The sequence below is a fragment of the Tupaia chinensis genome, unplaced genomic scaffold (assembly GCF_000334495.1).
Source record: "Tupaia chinensis unplaced genomic scaffold, TupChi_1.0 Scaffold000117_2, whole genome shotgun sequence".
Taxonomy (NCBI): Eukaryota; Metazoa; Chordata; class Mammalia; order Scandentia; family Tupaiidae; genus Tupaia; species Tupaia belangeri.
In genome coordinates, this window is record NW_006159583.1 from 4881051 (window position 1) to 4902174 (window position 21124).

General features: G+C 37.8%; 1 protein-coding gene across 2 annotated transcripts in view; it reads left to right on the forward strand.

The window, feature by feature from the left end:
* Nucleotides 1–21124, forward strand: part of ENPP1 (ectonucleotide pyrophosphatase/phosphodiesterase 1) — a 70124-nt gene that overhangs the window by 29770 nt on the left and 19230 nt on the right. Inside the window, exons 7-18 of one of the 2 annotated variants that reach the window (XM_006144303.2) lie at nt 377–456; nt 2491–2610; nt 4972–5081; nt 7011–7076; nt 7403–7475; nt 8259–8367; nt 10660–10791; nt 13639–13670; nt 14902–15029; nt 17068–17137; nt 19236–19323; nt 20358–20527. In XM_006144303.2, coding sequence (XP_006144365.1) covers nt 377–456; nt 2491–2610; nt 4972–5081; nt 7011–7076; nt 7403–7475; nt 8259–8367; nt 10660–10791; nt 13639–13670; nt 14902–15029; nt 17068–17137; nt 19236–19323; nt 20358–20527 — 1178 coding nt within the window. Of the gene's footprint in view, nt 1–376; nt 457–2490; nt 2611–4971; nt 5082–7010; nt 7077–7402; nt 7476–8258; nt 8368–10659; nt 10792–13638; nt 13671–14901; nt 15030–17067; nt 17138–19235; nt 19324–20357; nt 20528–21124 lie in introns of those variants that run through there. The other variant, XM_014586207.2, reaches the window with a different exon arrangement.

Below are 21124 nucleotides of genomic sequence, written 5' to 3' on the forward strand. Positions count from 1 at the left end.
GGCTTGTGTGCTTGCAAGAAAGAGAGAGACAGAGAGACAGAAAGCAAGAAATCACCCTCCAGGGGGGATGGCTATCCCTTCTCCTCCATTCTCCTCTCGGGATCTTGGGAATGCATGTACAGGTGCCCAGTGTGAATTTAAGCCACCGGGTCTAGGATTTGAATCATGGTTGACTACATGGGAGTCCAGTGACGTAGCCGTTATGCCAACTGCTGGTCCTGGTTTTGCTTTATATTTTACCCTGAATTTTTATCTGATTATAAATCCCTCCTGGGCTAATTATTTTTACATGATTTACACTGCTGTGGTACGAAAGCTAAATGTCATAACATTATCACATATGTTTAATAATAATGTGCATTTTTTTCTCTTCTAGAAAACTGTGGAACTTATACTGAGAGCATGAGGCCAGTATATCCAACAAAAACTTTTCCCAATCACTACAGTATTGTCACTGTAAGCTCTGCATTTCAACTTTTATATGTTCACATACTTTTCTATGTAATTATAACTTTTTTTAAGAAAATAATTAAGTCTCTGCTCAGAAAAACTTAACTCCTTTTCCAGTCTGTAGCTTAGTGAGGAAACCTAGGTTTTGGTCTTTTTTCAGTCACTTATGAGCCACTTAGGAAGTTATTTTACCTGCTGGATCTCCATTCTCTCATCTGTGTGAAGAACGAACCAAAAACTCCTAAAAATTAGGACCAGCAGATGGTGTAATGGTTACACTACTGGATTTCTGTGTAGTCAACTGTGATTTGAGTCCCAGACCCAGCAGTTGAAAACTCACGCTGGGTGCATGTGTGTGTGTGCGTAAGATGCTTAGAAGAGGATGAAGGAGAAGGGATTATAGTGTGGCCATTTCCCCTGGGAGGGGTAATTTCTTGTTTTCTGTGTTTCTGTCTCTCTGGTGAGAACATGAGCCTTATAACAAGAATATCTCTTAAAATAAAGAAAAAAAAAAAAAAGGAACAAGAACCCTAGAAATGATTTCTTGGTTTCCTCTCAGTTTTAAGATTCTTGAATTTTGTATTCTGTTTTGGTTTTTTACTTTTCCTCATTAGTTTTGGAGCTTTCTTTAATTGAGCCAAAAATCTGTGTCACACTCATGTGTTCTTAACTTGTTTTTCCAATCATCTGGATGATGAGTTTGAACAAGCCACTTTGCCTGACACCACATTGTATTATAGCCCTTATATATTTTTTTAAATAAAAGTTTCCAGATTTAATTTGAATCCAGGAAAAAAGTAGAAATCATTAAGCCTTAGGGGTGAAGCCAGAAAATGAGTATATTAGATAGTATTAAGACAAGCTAGTCCTAGACCCAGCTGAAGAGGAGTTTGTTCTACAGGAGTGCCTTATCCAGGAATACAAAAAGAAAACAGAATATTTTTTCAAAATTTGGGAGACTCTCTATATAAACCTTCATCCATTGCATTCTTTTCTTATTTTCTCCTATTAATAATTTAAACACAAAGCCTATATCAAATCTTGAGTGGTAGGTTTGTTTCTCTGTTTGTTCATTTTTAAATTATAAAATTTTGGGACCAACAGATTGTGTAATGGTTGCATCACTGGACTCCCTCATGGCCAACTGTGGTTTGAGTCCCAGACCTAGAGGCTTGAAACTTACAATGGGTATGTGTGTGTGTGCCTAAAATCCTGAGAGGAGAATGGAGGAGAAGGGATTACAGCATGGCCATCCCTCCTCAGGGTGATTTCTCGCTTTCTGTCTATCTATCTCTCCAGTGAGCACATGCACCCTATAGCAAAAATCTCTCTTAAAAAATTAAATGATAAACTGCTATATTTCAACAAGATAGTAATATGTTCTCCTCAAATTTTATCGAGGTTTTGATCTTTCTATACTCCATTATATCTTGTAACAGTAAATATGAATTCATATCATCTCATTATCAGTAGCATTCATAATATAGTCTCTTTTGATTTTATATTTTACAATTATTTTTATGTAACTTTACCTTTTTTGAATGTTTCTCTATATGTAAAATATATATTCTTTCATTAAGGTAGATAGAGACAAAAATTTTTCAGTAAGAATACACTAAGAAACAACAAATGAAATTGTGTACATCAAGATACCAAAAGTGATTCAACTCTTTAAAAAACATCCTATTGTAGTCAAATGAGTAGTTTGCACAGAACAAGTAATCAATATTATTCATTTGAATAATTATTTCACATTCAAACAGAAAGAAAAGTAATTTGAAGATTTAAAAAAATGTAAAGACAGGATCTCACTATGTCACGATCCTCCTAGCTAAGCCTCCTGAGTTTCAGGGGTTACAGGCACACACCTGATCTTTAGGTTGATTTGTTTTAACAGTACCTATTTTTCTTTCTTCCTTTCTTAACTTTTATAATTCCATATAGCTTCAGTTATCACGTTTTTTATTTTCATGGTTTGATTCTCTATTTGACTGTACATAAACTCATACTTGCATAAAATATGTGTTTTATCTTTTTTAGGGACTTTATCCAGAATCCCATGGCATAATTGACAATAAAATGTATGATCCCAAAATGAATGCTTTCTTTTCACTTAAAAGTAAAGAAAAATTTAATCCTGAATGGTACAAAGGAGAACCAGTGAGTTGTTTGTTTGCTTTAGCTAATGAAATAGTTCACCTGTTATTCTCTCTATTTCAATCAGAGTAAAATAACCAGATTCCCTGGAGCTTTAATATAATATGTTTGTATTTCATTTACTGTTTCTGTGTAGCCATCTTTTCCTAAATGGAGACAAATGTGGATAATCCTAAACAGAACTTGTACGATTGGGGCCAGTGGGTGGCATGGTGGTTAAGGTGTTGAACTCCCAAGGGCCACTGCAATGAGTCCCAGACCTGGTGGCTTGCTTTCCCACTTTGTCTCTCTCTGTCTCTTGCTCTCTGTCTCTCTGGTGAGTGCACATTCCTATAGCAAATTAAAAAAAAATAATAATGGAAAATAAATAATGGAAGATTAATAATTCTTTAAAAAAAAAAAGAAAGATTGGGAACCAGCAGTTAGCGTAATGGCTATGTCGCTGGACTCCCACGTAGTCGACCGCGGTTCGCGTCCCGGACCCGGTGGCTTAAAACTCACACCGGGCGCGTGTGTGTGCATGCCCAAGATCCCGAGAGGAGAATGGAGGAGAAGGGATTGCGGCGTGACCATCCCCTCTGGGGGGTGATTTCTCGCTTTCTGTCTCTATGTCTCGCTCTGTCTGGCGAGCGCACGCGCCCTATAGTGAAAACCTCCCCCCCCCCAAAAAAAAATAGAAAAGAACTCGTGTGATTGCCTAAAATGAGAGTGGTTTATTTCTGTATTGGTTTCGTTGTGCTGAGTCATTTTTCTTTTCTGCTTGTTTCTTCTTTACAGAGTAGTAGCATGTAGCAGTCGTCTAGGGTAATAGTTTTGATCTGCACAAGCTTATTTTATTTGATTTCATTTGTGTGTGCTGGGATGATTCTTGCTGATTGTGACCTAGGCCTATTCTCTTTTTTATTTTTTAAAAATTGCCACAATGAGATCAGCCAATGACATAGTGGTTAAGGCATCTGGACCCTCCTTGGCCAGATGCATGGTTCTAGTGTCTTATCCAGCAGCTTGAGGAACAGTCTGGGTGCATGTGTGTGCACGCCCCAAACCCTGAAAGGAAGGAGAAATGGAGGAGAAGGGATTGCCACATCACCATGCCCCATGGGAGATTCTTTCTCTCTTTTCCTCTCTCTGTCTCTGGCAAGTGTGTGCACCCTCTGACAAGAATTGGGAAAAAGATAAAAAGCCACAGAATTACATAAAGCCTGTTTGGATAATATTAATATTTCTTTAGAAGAAAAATGCATACTATTTAATTTTCAGGTTAGGAATTTACATTTTGCCATGACATAAAAGCTGTATGACTTTAGGCAAATCATTTTTTTCTGTGCCTCAGTATTATAATGTCTACACTTCAGATAATATTGTGAACTACCTCAGAGGGTTATTGCAAAGATTATGTAAGTTAATAGCATAGGACATTTATAGGAATGCTATTTAGTTAATATATACCGAGTGTCCGCACTCTATGACTGAAACTGATTGACTAAAGGATATAGAAACACAGTATATAGATGTAAATACCAGATATAGTGTGTGTGAAAGAGGAGGGTCTGAGGAAGGACATTTAGAAGAAAAGTAGGGAGGCAAAGCATCAGTGGGACAAAGAAATGTGGTATTACCTGTTGAAGATATTTTATAGTTTTATCAACTGTACTAGGGAGAAATGTTCACCTGTGGCAATATTAATTTGGTAAGCTAAATAATGTGATTGAGTGTATAAAAGAAAATGAAATAAAAAAAGGAAAAAATTAAAAAAAGAAATTATACTTAAGAACAAATTAAAAAGGAATGCTATTTAGAACTGTGGTTGGCAGTAATAAGTGCCCACTAAAGGTTAATTACATAAGCAAAGATGACAATGTTAAAGATGTACATTCGTGAAGTTTTCTTTATTAAGTAAAATCGATTAATTAGGTGTTTGGCTGTAAAAGTTTCAGGAGTTGCCAACCGACATAGACATTTTTAAGGTTATTTTCATGTTTCTCTATTTTTGCTGCTGAGGAAATGCCATATTACATGATTATTGAAGTTTAATTGCTGGAGCTTATTGGCCTTAAAAATACTGTAGTGCTGGGACCAGCAGTTAGAGTAATGGCTATGTCACTAGACTCCCATGTAATCAACCACGATTCGAGTCTCGGACCCAGTGGATTAAACTCATGCCAAGCACGTGTGGGTGATTTCTCACTTTCTGTCTCTCTGTCTCTCTCTTTCTGGTGAGAGCATGTGCCCTATAACAAAAACCTCTCCAAAACAAAACACTCTAGTGCTTTAGAGGAAAGAATTAATGTAATATGAGCACATACTTTCCTAAAAGATGAATGTTTGGATGACTTCCTAACATTTCTTTATTATTTTTCCCAGATTTGGCTCACAGCTAAGTATCAATACCTCAAGTCTGGCACCTTTTTTTGGCCAGGATCGGATGTGGAAATTAATGGAGTTCTTCCAGACATCTATAAAATGTATAATGGGTATGTATGTGTAAGTTATTTTCTAGAATCTGTAACATAGGACATCTTTTCTTTCTCTTCTTATCTCATTCTCTCCTTTTCAATGTGCCCTAAGCTCTGGCATTTGAATGATACATTGAGTTAAAAATGGTAACCATCAGAATAAGACTCAATATCAAAGAGTTTTAGAGAGATGGTAAGTAGACAGTAAAACTAGACCAGTGTTTTCTAGAGTTTGTTCAGAGCCACTGATAACATGTGTTCAGATCTTTGGGCAGTAATCAAAATTGAGGAGTTGGTGAAAGCAGAGATCTGAGAGTGGAGGCACTATACATTTTAACTCTAAGAAGAAAAAGAACTGGGAGAAGGAAAAGACGAACGTGTAGAGGACACGGATAGGAATGACTCTATGGCATCTGGAAATATTATTTATAAGAAGATAGTTTTTATTTTCACCTCCACATTTCTTTAATCAATATGCTTCCTAGTGTAAGAAACATTAAAATAATCTCCCTGAGATATTAAAAATGCATATTGTATTGAGAGAAAACAAAAGCTTTTTTGTGGAAGAATGTTTGGCTGAATTTAGCAAGACTACTAAACTAATTTCATTTCATTTTTACTTATGAAACTTCTATCTAAAACTCAATATAGAATAATGTTTTTGGTGAGACAAACAGAAAAAACTCTAAATCTGGGCAAGGAAAATGTACCAATTTTCTTTGGTAAACTTATGGTATCTTGTATCATTATGGCTCACACAGCACAGTGCATGGAAGTGCCTCTTTGTTATCTTATTTGCCATTGATTTCATTCCATGGGTACTAATTGGGATACTGTATGCTATGCATGGGACATTCAAAGATTAGTAATAGGGCAGCAAGTGACGTGGTGATTAAGGTGCTAGATTCCCACATGGCCTACTGCAGTAAAAGCCGGATCTGGTGGCTGAAAAATCGTGACAAATAAATAGATAAATAAATGAATAAAATTTTTTTAAAAAAAGATTAGTAATATACAGTCTCTAGCTTTTGAAAGTCTAGTAGAGAACACAACCAACTGTACTTGAGGTTGGGCAGGCACTCTGTTGGAGATGTGGAAACCAAACCTTGTGCCCAGAGGAAGGCATAGTTAATTCTCCTGAGGAGATGTTGCCTGGAAAGCTGTCATGTGCTCATCAGCTGCTTCCTTGATTATACTGAGTCACCAGTGAGTGAGTTCCTTATGAGGTACCCTTTGTAGAAAGTATTAACAAGTGGGCTATTCATGCAGTCTACAATGACTGTTCTCAGGTACACAAATAATCCTTGAGTAAAGGATGGGATACAACTTTTATTTGTGTAAAACATAACTTTTGCTCTTTGATTAGAAAAGCCAATTAACATTTTAAAATAAAACTCTTACATAAGGGAGTCTTCACAAAGCTTATGAGAATGCATATTGTCAAAAAAGCTATTAATAAATTTCAAAATCATTTTCCACCAAAATGAACTTTCATTCCATTTTCCCATGGACTTTTTAAGATATGCTATGACTGCACAGGGACCAGCATTTAGCATAATGGCTATGTCGCTGGACTCCCACGTAGTCAACCTCGGTCTGCGTCCTGGACCCGGTGGCTTAAAACTCACGCCGGGCGTGTGTGCGTGTGTGCCCAAGATCCCGAGAGGAGAATGGAGGAGAAGGGATTGCGGCGTGGCCATCCCCCCTGGGGGATGATTTCTCACTTTCTATCTCTCTGTCTCTCTCTGTCTGTCTGGCAAGCGCACGCATCCTATGGCAAAAACCTCTCCAAAAAAAGAAAAAATAATAAAAGATATGCTATGACTGCAAACAATGTATGCATTGTATTGTCTTCGTGCATTTTAATGCTGCTTTCAATTAAAATATTTATGTTAAACCCAAAAACTTGCCACAAATGTGTTTTATTTTGTTTATCTTTAATTTTAGTTCAGTGCCATTTGAAGAAAGAATTTTAGCTGTTCTTCAGTGGTTGCAACTTCCTAAAGATGAAAGGTATGTAGGCAATCAGTTTCTTTCTTTTTCCTTTTATTTATTTATTTGTAAGTACTCCTTTGAGGTATAGAAATTACATACTATTTTAAAATAAACTATAAGAAAAGTTTGCTACCAAGTTTATTTTTTATCCAAATAAACTCTTTAGTGAGTTATTGCAGTCACATTTTGAAGAATTCTAAACCCATAAATTATTTCTCAACAAGTTTAGCCATGTTACCTCAGCGTTGTAGAATTTCTAATCACTATCGACTGTTGAAATATTCTTTCCCTTCTGTTTTTCAATGTGTTCGTAAAATATTACATTTTGATACTGTTTGATTTAGACCACACTTTTACACTCTGTATTTAGAAGAACCCGATTCTTCAGGTCATTCGTTTGGGCCAGTCAGCAGTGAAGTAAGTATACTTTCATCAGCAATTATTCTATTGAACTTAGTTGTCTAACTGAACCTTGCTTTGAAGCAGGTTTCTGGACCATTCTATAAGATTCTGTAAATTCTGGAAGGAGTGAGGATTATGCACAATTTTATTAAAGCAAGGGATTCATTTAAACAAAATAAGAATTGGGGGAATTATTTTGCTTACATTTTCTACTAAATTGTAGAAACTTCGTGCTAAATTGAACTGATACTGATTTAAATTTTGTATTTTTTAACTCCAAAGGCTTTTTTCTCTTCATATTTCCCTACCTTGTCCTAAAAACTATGTACTTTTTAAGAATTTTGCAAATAGATTAGACTCCAAATTTCTATGCAAATGTAGGATAATAAGTCGAATAGCTGAATCAGCATGGTATAAACTCTCCTTCTTAGACTATGTCTTTGGCCACCTGAGACTGCTTAAAACAGTGCTCAGGCACCAAAGGGTGGGAGATGTAATCAAAAGAACAGAGATCTTTAAATGATCATTCTTTGTTAAATGGTTACTAGGAAACTAGAGATAGGAAAACAGCTCACGGATTAACACTTTCAAGTTACATCTTATTTGACTTGACATCCTTTCAGACACTTAGCCAGCTCCTGTCTATGTTTGTCATCTTTATAATCTTAAAACAATAAATATTGCTTCAGTTTCTATGTGGCCATATCATTTTTGGATCTTTGTACACAGGATGGTAGCTTTATGTAGAATTAGTCATTAGTATGGAACGCATTACATGCGATTGCTTCCCTTCCTTAGGTCATCAAAGCCTTGCAGAGGGTTGACAACATGGTTGGCATGCTGATGGATGGTCTGAAAGAGCTTAACTTGCATAGATGCCTGAACCTCATCCTTATTTCAGATCATGGTAATCTCCATTTGCATCATTTACCCTTTGGGTTAAGATGATGCCCCAAAAAGTTTCTTTATTGACATTTGTTTCATGATTTATTCTAAATGTTATACTTCTTTTTTTTTTTTTTCCCAAACATTGTTTCTTGTGGGCTGGCAGGGTGGTGCAGCAGTAATACAAAGCTCTGTGATGCTTGGCCCACATAGGAAAGTCCCAAGTTAACATCCAGAGGTCTCCCTATGCTTGTGTGTGCCCAATAGCCAGGCGTGTTGAGGCTGCAGGTGGATCACAGGATGAAAAGCCTGTTGGGGCTGTTTCTCTCTCTCTCTCTGCCTCTCTCCCCCTTGCTCTCTCTTTCTCTATTTCACGGAAAGAATGAAATAAAATACTTTTTGGGGACCAGCCAGGTAGCATGGTGGTTAAGGTGGCTGGATCCCTATGGCCAAGTGCATGGTATGAGCCTTGGACCCAGCGGCTTAGAAAATATCCCTAGCACATGCATATGAATGACCAAAATCCCAAGAGGAGAATGAAGAAGGGATTGAGGTGTGGTTATCCCCTTTGGAGGGTGATTTCTCACTTTCCCTTTCTCTCTCTCTCTCCCACTCTCTGTCTCTTTCTGGCAAGCACACACACCTATAGCAATAACTAAAAAAAAAAGTCTTTTTTAAATTACTTAATTTTATGTATTATCATTAGTTTTAAATTTGGTACATAGCATATATGCTCACCAGAGAGAGACACAGAGAGAGAGCAACAGAAAGGAAGAAAGCAAGCCACCAGGTCTGGGACTTGAACCATGGTCTGCCATGTAGGAGTCCAGAGCCTTAACCACCACACCACCTGTTGGTCCCATCTTTTTAAAAAATATATATACTTTCTTGGGGAAAGTCCTTAGGAAAAAAAATCACATTAAATATAAAATACAAGTGAAACAAGAGCCTGTCTATCTAGCTCAAATAAGTGCCACAGGCCTTTCCTATATAAAAAGATAGGTACATCATGGTTAAAGCATACCTAACCTATGTTTTCTTTTTCTTTTTTAAGAAAGAGATCTTTGCTATAGGTTGCACGTGCTCTCCAGAGAGACAGAGAAAAACAGAGAGAGAAAATAAGAAATCACACCCCCAGGGGGAAGGCCACACTGAAATCCCTTCTTCTCTATTATCCTCCTGGGATTTGAGGCACACATGCACATGTACCTGGTGTGAGTTTTAAGTGTCTGGGTCTAGGATTTGAACCATGATTGACCATGTGTTAGTCCAGAGCCTTAACCACCATGCACCCTGCTGGCCCCTAACCTACCTTTTTAATTACTCAAATTCCTATAACCACAATGTACTTAATTTCTGATTTGGGGAAGTTATATGCCAGGAACTTGTATAGTTAAAATTTTTTTTCAACATTAATTTTTGGTTATTCCATTCAATAATCTTATATTTAGTTAAAAGGGATTTTGTTTTTCCTATTCAATTTTCTTTAGCATGATCAATCTGACTCCAGAGGGAGTAATTTTAATTTTGATAATATTTTAATTTCACTTTTACATACTGTGATCTTCATACATGTTTGTGTGCAAATTTGGGATTATAGAAGTGTGTACTTAGAAGAAAGTAGAAGTAGATTCTTTATTGTTGTTGTTTATTTATTTATTTCATGATAGCAAGACAAAAAAATGAGATAGAAAGGCACTCTTAATGGGGTCTTTACACCAAAATCCACCTCCAGCCTCTGCCAGTCTGGCCCACAGGTGTTGTGCGTGCCTAGGATGCACAAAGAGGGTCTGGGAGGCAAACTCAAGACTCTCCCACACAGGCCCAGCGTTATAGAGTGCTATGTTACTGTTATACCACTATCCAACCCGTTTTTGTTTGCTTCAGAAGTAATTACGTGAACCTGTTTTAAAAGAGTACTAAGAAATTATATGCTAAAGAAGCTCCAGTCTGGAATGAGACTGAGTTATATTCTTCCAGTTGATAGCCTTGGTGACTTTGGGCAAATGACTGGGCTTTCATATTTAGTCTAAAAGTCTGTTAAGACATTCCTTTTTACTAACGTAATGTGATTGTAATACATAAATAGGAAGAAGCATTAAACTGATTTGGGGTGAAGGAATCGGAAAAGGTTTGAAAAAAGTGAAGTAGCTAATATAGCTGAAATTCTATCTTACCTATTAGATGCTTAACCAATATGAGTACTGAACCCATGTTTACTGAATGAAGTTCTAGAAGTAAAACAAATTCTATTTGACATAGTATAATTTTTATTAAAATTGCAACATGTTCTGGAATTTTGTTTTTCTCCTAGGCATGGAACAAGGCAGTTGTAAGAAATACATACATCTAAATAAATATTTGGGGGATGTTAAAAATATTAAAGTGGTCTATGGACCTGCAGCTCGATTGAGACCCTCTGATGTCCCAGATAAATACTATTCATGTAAGTATATTTCTGTAACTTTGAATATGGTTCCATTAAGAATTTCCTGATCAAGATTAAATCCCCTGTGCAGATCTTTTGAACTCATGTGGATTTTATGGGACTAGATGTGAGGACACAAGACTACCTACCTCTTATTTGTTATTCATAGGCTAAGCATGTTACTTAGTGAGCTTAGTTCAATGTTATGTTGTAATGTGTGTTAATTTGTATTAGGGTCAAGAGTGTACTGAAATAAAGTTTCAAGGGAAAAATCAACTAGATTTATTCTGGTTTAATTAATTAATGACACCTTTTGAAAATAACTTTAGAGAATATTAATCTGTTATGAGGAGGAATTCTGGTAGCGATGATTAATTCTATAAGTGGTTGATTCCTGTCCTCATTTGTTACTTTCTTAAACTATTCCATAAAAAAAAAAATGAGTGTATCATTTAGACAGAGAAGAAGAAATTTTAAATTCTTGCTTAGAATTGACCACATGTGATACACAAACTGCCAACAAATGTGGAATGTTCTTTTTCCAAGTGAAGCCTATTTCATAATTATTCCCACCTCCCTCTTTTTTTTTTTTTTTTGGAGAGGTTTTTGCTACAGGGTGCATGCACTCGCTAGAAAGACAGAGAGACAGAAAGCGAGAAATCACCCCCCAGGAGGGATGGCCATACTGCAATCCCTTCTCTTCCATCTCCTCTTGGGGTCTTGGTCATGCTTGCACATGCACACGAGCCCAGCGTGAGTTTAAGCTGCCGGGTCTGGGACTTAAACCGCGGTCGATCACATGGGAGTCCAGCGATATACCATTACTTCAACTGCTGGTCTCCCACCTCTTCTTGATTGCCTCTTTTGACAACTTTTAGATAAGTAGGGTGAATTTTCTTTATCTTTTTGTTATAATTAACTTTGAAATGGAAAGAAAAAAAGACTTTACCAACAGTTATCAGAATTGGGTTAGGCATAGACTCTGGGTGAGATACGTTTCAAAAGATACTGTTAATGAAATGATGAGACCAGCAGTTGGCATAATGGCCATGTCGCTGGACTCCCATATAGACCACCGCAGTTTGAGTCCCAGACCTGGTGGCTTAAACTCACGCTGGGCGCGTGTGCATGCATGCCTAAAATCCTGAGAGGAGAAAGAAGGAGAAGGGATTGTGGCATGGCCATGCCCTGTGGGGAGGTGATTTCTCGCTTTCTGTCTCTCTGTCTCTCTCTGTCTTTCTGGCAAGTGCATGCACCCTATAGCAAAAACCTCTCCAAAAAAAAAGTTAATGAAATGAAATAGATTTCACTGTAGTAAAATAATTATGCAAATGTATTAACACAGTGGCGCAAAGTACAGGTTCCTTATGTACACTGACAGGTTTTAATTAGTATCTTGGGGGTCTGAGAAAACTAAGCTTTAGCCATGCCCTTACCCAAACTAGGTCCTCACATTTTCCAAATTATAGCAAAAATCATGTCAATTTATCTACACACATACATGAAATACAGATATAATATATATTCTTTGGATAATTTCCCCAAACTTAAATAAAGTCTGACTAAAATAATTTTTCTTTTAAAAATCAACTGTTTATTTTATTTTATTTGACTTGGAATGTGTGCATTCAGCAGAGAGAGACAGAGAGAGAGGGAAAGTGAGAAATCACACCCAAAAGGTATTGGCCACACTGCAACCCCTTCTGTTCTCACGGGATTTTTGAGCTTGCATGCACATATACCTGGCTGCCATGTCTGGGATTCAGACCGCAGAGCTGGCTATTTGGGATCCAGTGCCTTAACCAGTATGCTACCTGCTGGCCCTGATTGTTTAAAAATTTAAAAATTGTAATTCCTGATTTGCATGTAAGTGTACATGATTGTGGAGCACGGCATGGTTTTTAAAAATATCCATACAGTGTGTAATAATGAAACCAAGGATATACACTTAATCGCCATCATCTACATTAGACATTAGGTGTATATTCAAAATTCCTTCTGCTGTTTTTTGGGAAGTATATATTAAATGATTGTGGTGCTTCTTACTCGTCTGTGGTATACTGTTCCATAACTTAGTCCACTTGTTTACACATGCTCTTTTGTTTGTTAACCAATTTCTCCCAAACCCACCCCGATGTAGCTTCTACTGTCTGTCATTACTCTCTCTGCCTTTATGCTGCCGTTGAGTCCTTTAGCTTCTACTGATGAGTGAGCCACGTGTTATTTTGACAGTTATGGATTTGTAACAAAAGGTCGCTGTGTAAATCCACTCCCTCTCTTCTGAGTTATTCTGTACCCCATCTTATTTGGGAATTCTGGGATTATCACTGAATCGTGAAGTATATAAAGTAAAAAGTAAGAGTTTTCCATCCTGAGTCTCCTATGCACAACTCAACCTTTCCCTAGAGACAACTGTTAAGTTTGGAATGTTTTTCCAGACATTTGCTATGCATATATAGAATACATGAATTTTTATTTCTTCACAAGAGCAGCACACTAGATTAGAGGGATTTATGGAGAGGTATTTGGAGTGGAAGGATGGAAAGAAGGTCAGATGAAAAAGTGGATGAGTATTTGGGTGGATGGGCTGATGCACAGTCAGAAGTATAAATGGGCAGATAATAAATAGATCTTCTGTAACTTGCATTTTTGCTGAACAGTGTGACACAATTTCATGAGTGTCATACCATGGACATAGGATGTTCTCATTCCTTTCAGTGACTAATATGTAATGGCTTGAATGGGCTGCCTGAAGCCTGTTTTCATATTTCAATAAGGGTTTAAGTCTGATATCCTCTGTTTTTGTGTTGTCATTATTTTTCATTATAACATAACATCAACTATTATTATTTTTTCCCTTTCTAGTTAATTATGAAGCTCTTGCCAGAAATCTTTCTGTGAGTATCTTTATTTTTCTACTATCTATTATTAGTTGTGTATAATAACATATTTAGAGAAAAAGTTTAATATTCATTTTTGGAATTATAAGATCAGAATTTTTGAGTATCTGGGCCAATATGTTTTAAAGATCTTTAAGGGTAGGTTTCAGTAATCTAGGTTTAAATGTTTTTAAGTCTCTATTTTATAGCAAAATTTATGACTGTATAACAACTGGAAATAATGGAGAAAATCTATAACTGTACTACCATAAAAACATACGTATTATATTTCTTTTCAATCGTTTTTATCCCTATTTTTTAAATAAGTTTTTGTTCCAGTGCTGAGTTATCCATACCATATTTTGTGCTTATATTTCAAGTTGTGATGAAAACATTTTTTCCAGATATTTTTGCCATAGGGCATGCGCACTCACCAGAGAGACAGAGACAGAAAGTGAGAAATCAACCCTGGGGGAATAGCCACATGGCAATCCTTTTTTTTTTTTTTTTTGGGAGAGGTTTTTTTTTTGCTATTGGGCACGTGCGCTCGCCAGACAGACAGAGAGAGACATAGAGACAGAAAGCGAGAAATCACCCCCCAGGGGGGATGGTCATGCCGCAATCCCTTCTCCTCCATTCTCCTCTCGGGATCTTGGGCACGCACGCACACGTGCCCGGCGTGAGTTTTAAGCCACCGGGTCTGGGACACGAACCGCTGTCGACTACGTGGGAGTTCAGTGACATAGCCATTACGCTAACTGCTGGTTTCCACATGGCAATCCTTTAAGGATTTTGGGCACACGTGCACACCCACCCAGTGTATTTTAAGCTGCTGGTTTTGGGACTCGAACTGCAGTTGGCCATGTGAGAGAACAACACCTTAACTACTGCTGGCCACTTGTGATAAAAATTCTTACAGTTGTAGTTACAAGAGTGTATGAATATAGGATCATCTGTAATAACTCGAATATAATCTAGTGACACAGTGTAAGAGTCCTAGGGCTTCTGTGTAGTAATAATTATGATTACCTATGAAGATTTTGACTAGCTTATAATAGTCACCTTGTATGACATCTAGGTAGTAAGAACTCTTAGTTATTTTTCTATCTGTGATGTGACTTATTGGGCAGGCTGGTAAAATATTTGTGAGAAAAAAATATATATAAGGAGTTACAAAACAATTTTAAGAGATATTTACATTTTAAGTTATATGAAAATAACAGTTTTTCTTTGCCTTTTGCCATTTCAGTGCCGAGAACCAAACCAGCACTTCAAACCTTACCTGAAGCAGTTTTTACCTAAGCGTTTGCATTTTGCCAAAAGTGACAGGATTGAGCCTTTGACATTCTATTTGGACTCCGAATGGCAGCTCGCACTGTAAGTTCTGCTGGTCTCTCGAGTAAACCTAGCCTGAGCTATTAGTGGTACCAGGGAACCACTGGGACTTGTACAAACATGGTCCTCTTCACTATGACCCAGGATTTCTCAAGCTCAGTGTAATAGACAATTGGAGTTGGGTCATTTTTATTTTGGGTACTCTCTCATACGTTGTAAGGCATTTGATAGGATCCTGATTTCTACCTACCAGGTGAAATTAGCACCATTTCTCTTGTTGTGACAACCACAAATGTGTTCAGACAGTCCCCTGAGGAGGAGGGATCACTTCTGGCTAAGACCTGCTGCTCGGGCCCACTTACGTATACGGTTTATTTCCTGTAACTTATATGTATATGTTATAATGTGCTATTGGGTTTCTTCTACATATTCCAGTTATGTCTGTTAATATCTTCAAAGTCCAGCAAACAATTGAAAAAGCCACTGAATAATAATGTGCAACTATATTTATTATATGACAGATTTTTAAAATTCTCCTTATAATAATCCATGAATAAACATCTGTTTATAGGTGTGTTTACCAAGTCATTGGGTCATCAGAAAAGTCATGATACATTTTTGCATAGAAAACCATAGAAAAATATGGCATGATTTTTTCTGACGACCCAATATTTGCACAGTTAATTCTGGTAAAGTCTCAAAACTTGACCGTTGCCTCTTTTGTGATCACCTTTATGTGTGAGGTATGTACTTCTGTGTAAGGTTTCATTCTCACTTTCCAGAAGGAGAGGACAGCCAAGAAGCTGGGCATATTAATTTCCCCAACAAATAAAACCTAAGCTGTGGGCCACAACTCAGTCAACAGAATGATACTGTCTTTATTTTTATTAGGGAGCTGTGCTTTAAGTGTTTAGAAGGAAGAATAGGAAAAAAGGGACAGTCCTTGCTCTCCTAAAATGAACTGTTGGGTCGTCAGAAAAGTCATGATGTGTTTTTCTATGCAAAGATGTGTCATGACTTTTTCAACAAGCCAATAATATTTTTTGCATGTTTATTTTTATGTTTATTTCTTTTTTTATAAATAATTTTTTCCAATTTATTTATTTGCATTCATTCACTGTACATCATTACAGCATACAAAATGAGATTTTCCATCCAGAGTATACTGTTTATTGTCTCAATCAAGCACATCAACAAACATGTTATTGTCAGCAAATGATCTTCCATTTCTGGTTTTCTGTATGTTTTGCTTTTTTTTTTGTCCCCCATCCTTGATTCCATATCTCTTACCCTCTGCCATCTCCCACTCTCCTCCCTCACTGTCTCTGGTATCTATGTTTGCTTTCTATACTGTTTTCCCCCCACATTTTATTGAATCACCAAAGACCCTAATCAATCCAAATACCCTCCTAGCAAACACAGGTGACACACACATTTCCATGAACACGAGTCTAACTTTATGCATCCTATAAAGTAGCACCTAGCTGGGGCTACATATCCTACTGCAGTCATTGAATAGATATATTTTTTTTCCTGAAACTTTTTTTTTGTAGCTCAATTTACATTCCTTCCCTAAGCATCATCACAGCACACAAAATGTGATCTACCATCCAGTACACACTGCATAGTGACTCAATCATGCACATTACAAAAAATTTTCCATTTCTAGTTCCTAGAATTATTTCCACCCCTCTTTCTGACCCTCTATCCCTTCCCACCCTCCTATTTATTTGGGCTGTATCACTGAACTCTGTGAATAACCAACATGAGATATTGAAACCAAGAGAAGATACTTGTCTAAAGTCATAGTTGGTTAATAGCATGATGATGGTTCGAGACCACTTCTGTCTCGATACTAGTGGTTTTTTTTTGTCTGTGGTATTGCTTACAATATTGTTGATTTGTCTATGAAATAAAAGCTACAAGTGGCCCCTTACTGCTTTTCAAAGCCAGGTTTCTTTTTTTTTTAACCTTAATGTTGGTTTAGCAAAATAGTTATTTATCCTTTATTAATGTAAATAATGTCATGATTATCCATTTTGTTTTTGCTATATTATTAATTTATATATGTCAATAATAGGAATCCTTCAGAAAGGAAACATTGTGGAAGTGGATTTCATGGCTCTGACAATCTATTTCCTAATATGCAGGTAAGTAAACCTACTATACTTAAAAAAATAAATTAAATCTGGGGAAAAAATTGATATATGAATTTTCTTACATAAACACGAATTGTGATTATATGTCTTGAATGAGAATCAATGAAACGTATACTTATATAGAACTGTTTAGCCATTAAAAATTTTGTTGAAATTGTATGTTTATGCTTCATAAACACAAGACTGATAACATACCTCCTATTAAATTTATAAAAGTTACTTTGCATGTATTTATGCTCTATTAGGATTATTGCTCCACAGTAAATGAAAGCCAGTGATTTAGTAGATGAAATGCTATTATACTTATGTTTTGAAAGGAGATAATATCTTACATTTACTATGCCCCCCTTTTTTTTTTAAATTTTTTTTTTTTGGAGATATTTTCACTGTAGGGCGCGTGCGCTCGCCAGACAGACAGAGAGAGACATAGAGACAGAAAGCGAGAAATCACCCCCCAGGGGGGATGGTCACGCCGCAATCCCTCCTCCTCCATTCTCCTCTCGGGATCTTGGGCATGCACGCACACGCACCCGGCGTGAGTTTTAAGCCACCGGGTCCGGGACACGAACCGCGGTCGACTACATGGGAGTCCAGCAACATAGCCATTACGCTAACTGCTGGTTCCCTGCCCTTTTTTTTGTAAATTCTGGTTTTTTTTAAAGAATTATTTTATTTAATTTTACTTATTCATTTCTTTATTTTAATTTGACCAGACACACACACACACACACACACACACAGAGAGAGAGAGAGAGAAAGTGAGAAAGCAAGCCATCAGGCTTGAGACTCTAACCACGGTCGGCTATGTGGGAGTGTTCAACACCTTAAGTACCATGCCACCTGCTGGTCCCCTATAAATAATATTTTTAAAAATTATCTTTTGGTGGACCAGCAGTTAGCATAATGACTATATCACTGGACTCCCATGTAGTTGACCGTGGTTTGAGTCCCAGACCCGCTGACCCGCCAGGTGCATGTGCGTGTGTGCCCAAGATCCCGAGAAGAAAATGGAGGAGAAGAGATTGTGGCATGGCCATCCCCCTGGGAGATAATTTCTCACTTCTGTCTCTCTGTCTTTCTCTATCTTTCTGGCAAGCATATGCACCCTTTAGCAAAAACTTCTCAAAAAAAAAGAAGAATATTATTTATCGGGAACAGCAGATGGCATAGTAGTTATGTTGTTGGACTCCCACATGGCCAACTGTAGTTTGAGTCCCAGACCTGGCGACTTCAAAATCACACTGGGCACATGCGTGTGAATGCCCAAGATCCCAGGAGGAGAATGGAGAAGGGATTGTGGCATGGCCATACACCCTAGGAGGTGATTTCTGACTTTCCCTTTCACAGTATCTATCTCTCTCTCTAGTGAGTACATAAGACAAAAACCTCTTAAAATTTTATTTTATTTTATTTATTATTATTATTTTTTAATTTTGCTGTAGGGCCCTGCACTCACCAGAAAGACAGAAAGAGAGAGGGAAAAGTGAGAAAGCAAGCTGCCAGGTCTGGGGATTGAACCACTGCTGGCCAGCTTAACCACCATGCTCCCTACTAGCCTGAGCACTTTAAACTTTTAAATACAGTATACTCAGAGTAATAACCTAGTTTGATTGCTACAGCATTGAATGAAGTAGGAAAAGTTATGTTTATGTTCCCTTTCAGAGATGAAAAAGGATTTTATCATCTATTCTGTTCTGACGGTCAAGTAAAGAATTATGGTAACACAAAGAATTAGCTAAATGTCTTAGATTATATGTGTAAAAAGGATCAAAGCAATTCCCGAGAGGAGAATGGAGGAGAAGGGATTGCGGTGTGGCCATTCCCCCTGCGGGGTGATTTCTCACTTTCTGTCTCTCAGTCTCTCTCTGTCTGTCTGGTGAGCATACGCGCCCTATAGCAAAAACTTCTCCCTCCCCCCCCCAAAAAAAAAGGATCAAAGCAATAAAGCACTGTCTCACAGAGTCTATTGGGTATGGTAGTTTTGGCCTTAACGTTTTTCTATGTACAACGTGGATAGTATAATTTGTGACCAACTATATATTGAATACGTAACTGAAACGCACTGATGCACCGTTTCTGGCTGATCTAGGCCCTCTTCATTGGCTACGGACCTGGATTCAAGCATGGCATTGAGGTTGACACCTTTGACAATATTGAAGTCTATAACTTAATGTGTGGTAAGTGTGAGCGGGCGGCTTCCTTCTTTCTTTAAAGCAGGTTTCATTGGGGGCACCTTCAAAGAGATGACAGTGAAGCAAGAAAGACCCTTGCATTTTACCTGTCTTCTTCCTGACTCAGAGTCACTAAAAAAATGTGCTGGCTACCCCATTTTATTGCTTCCTGGCTTGTTCCACTAGGATGCACAGTGGTAAAGCGCAACTCATGCAGCCAGGGGTGTCTGTTCATCCTCAGTGCTAGTGCTTTGCAAGCCATCGGTTTAATTCTATGACTCTTGGATCAGTGCAGTAGTGAGAGCCTGAGGAAAGAACCCGGGGCAGTGAAAGGCTGGTGAAACAGGGGCAGCCTCTGGAGTAACAGTGATTGGATGGCAAGGACAAGGTTGTAGAAATAAACAATTCGAGTTCCAGACATGGCAACTTTAAAAATGCATCAGTGTATGTGCGCATATGCCCTATGTTGTGAAAGGAAGGAGAGATGGAGAAGGGATTGTAGTGTGACCATGCCTCATGGGAGGTGCTTTCTCACTTTCTGTCTCTCTCTCTCTCTCTCCCTGTCTCTCTCTGGTCAGCACATGCACCCTCTGGCAAAACTAAAAAATAGATAAAGCAAGAACAAAAAATAACAGTTACATATACTCTAAAACTCAACAGAGTTTTATAGTTTATTTTGAGTTAAAGAGTGAAGGACTTGGGGTCCAATGGTGGCACAGCACTGATGCAATGCTCTGTGAGGGAGGTTCTACGTTTGCATCCAGAGGCCTCCCTGAACCTACCAGATGCATGTATGCCCATGATCCAGGACTAGCCAAAGCTGGGGGTGGATTACAGCATGGGGATCATATTGGTGGTCCCTGTCTCTCTTTCTCTGACTTTCTGTCTCTCCCACTCTTGGAGGAGAGAAATAAATAAGCTTTAAAAAAGAGTAAAGAACTCATATATATTTGAGTAAAAGAAATGATAGTGCAAGTCTACATGATTTGTTTTTTTTCAAAGTTTCTAAGTAACTCTTTACTCTTCTTGAAATGATGCAGATTTACTGAATTTGACACCAGCTCCTAATAACGGAACTCACGGAAGTCTTAATCACCTTCTAAAGAATCCTGTTTATACCCCAGTACATCCCAAAGAAATGCAGCCCCTGACACAGTGTCCCTTCAAAAGAACCCTCAAAGATTACCTTGGCTGCTCATGTAACCCCTCAGTAAGTATCAGCAAGAGCTTTACCCTTGTCTGTGTGATTTGATAGCACCCTTTGTATAGCATGCACTAGACAAATAATCATCAAATTAAAATGTATGTGTAGCTATAAAAATTATTTATTTATTTAGGTTTCTGTTATAGGGTGTTTGTTCTCACCAGAGAGAGAGAGAGAGAAATCACCCCACAAAACGGATGGTCATTCCACAGTCCCATCTCCTCCATTCTCCTCTTGGGATCTTAGTTAGGCATGCACACACATGCACCTGGAAAAAACTTCAAGCCACCATGTCCAGGACTTGAACCGTGCAGTTGGCCATATGGACTCAAGTGCCTTAACCTCCCTACCATTCTCTGGCTCAACATAGATTTATTTTTAATTCTAGGGGCACATGTAGCTCTTCTGTTACTTCTTGTTCCTCTTCCTAGTCTTTGCGTTTTCAGGTCTGTTTATCCCTCGGCGCTGTGACTTGACCTGTTGAATGCAGGTGGAGGGAAGTCTAGTTGAGTCCTGGAGCATCCTGAACCATGTGCTGTCTTCGCAGTGAGATCATGAGCACATACTAAACCGGTGTTCTTTCTCTGAAATACAGCTCACACT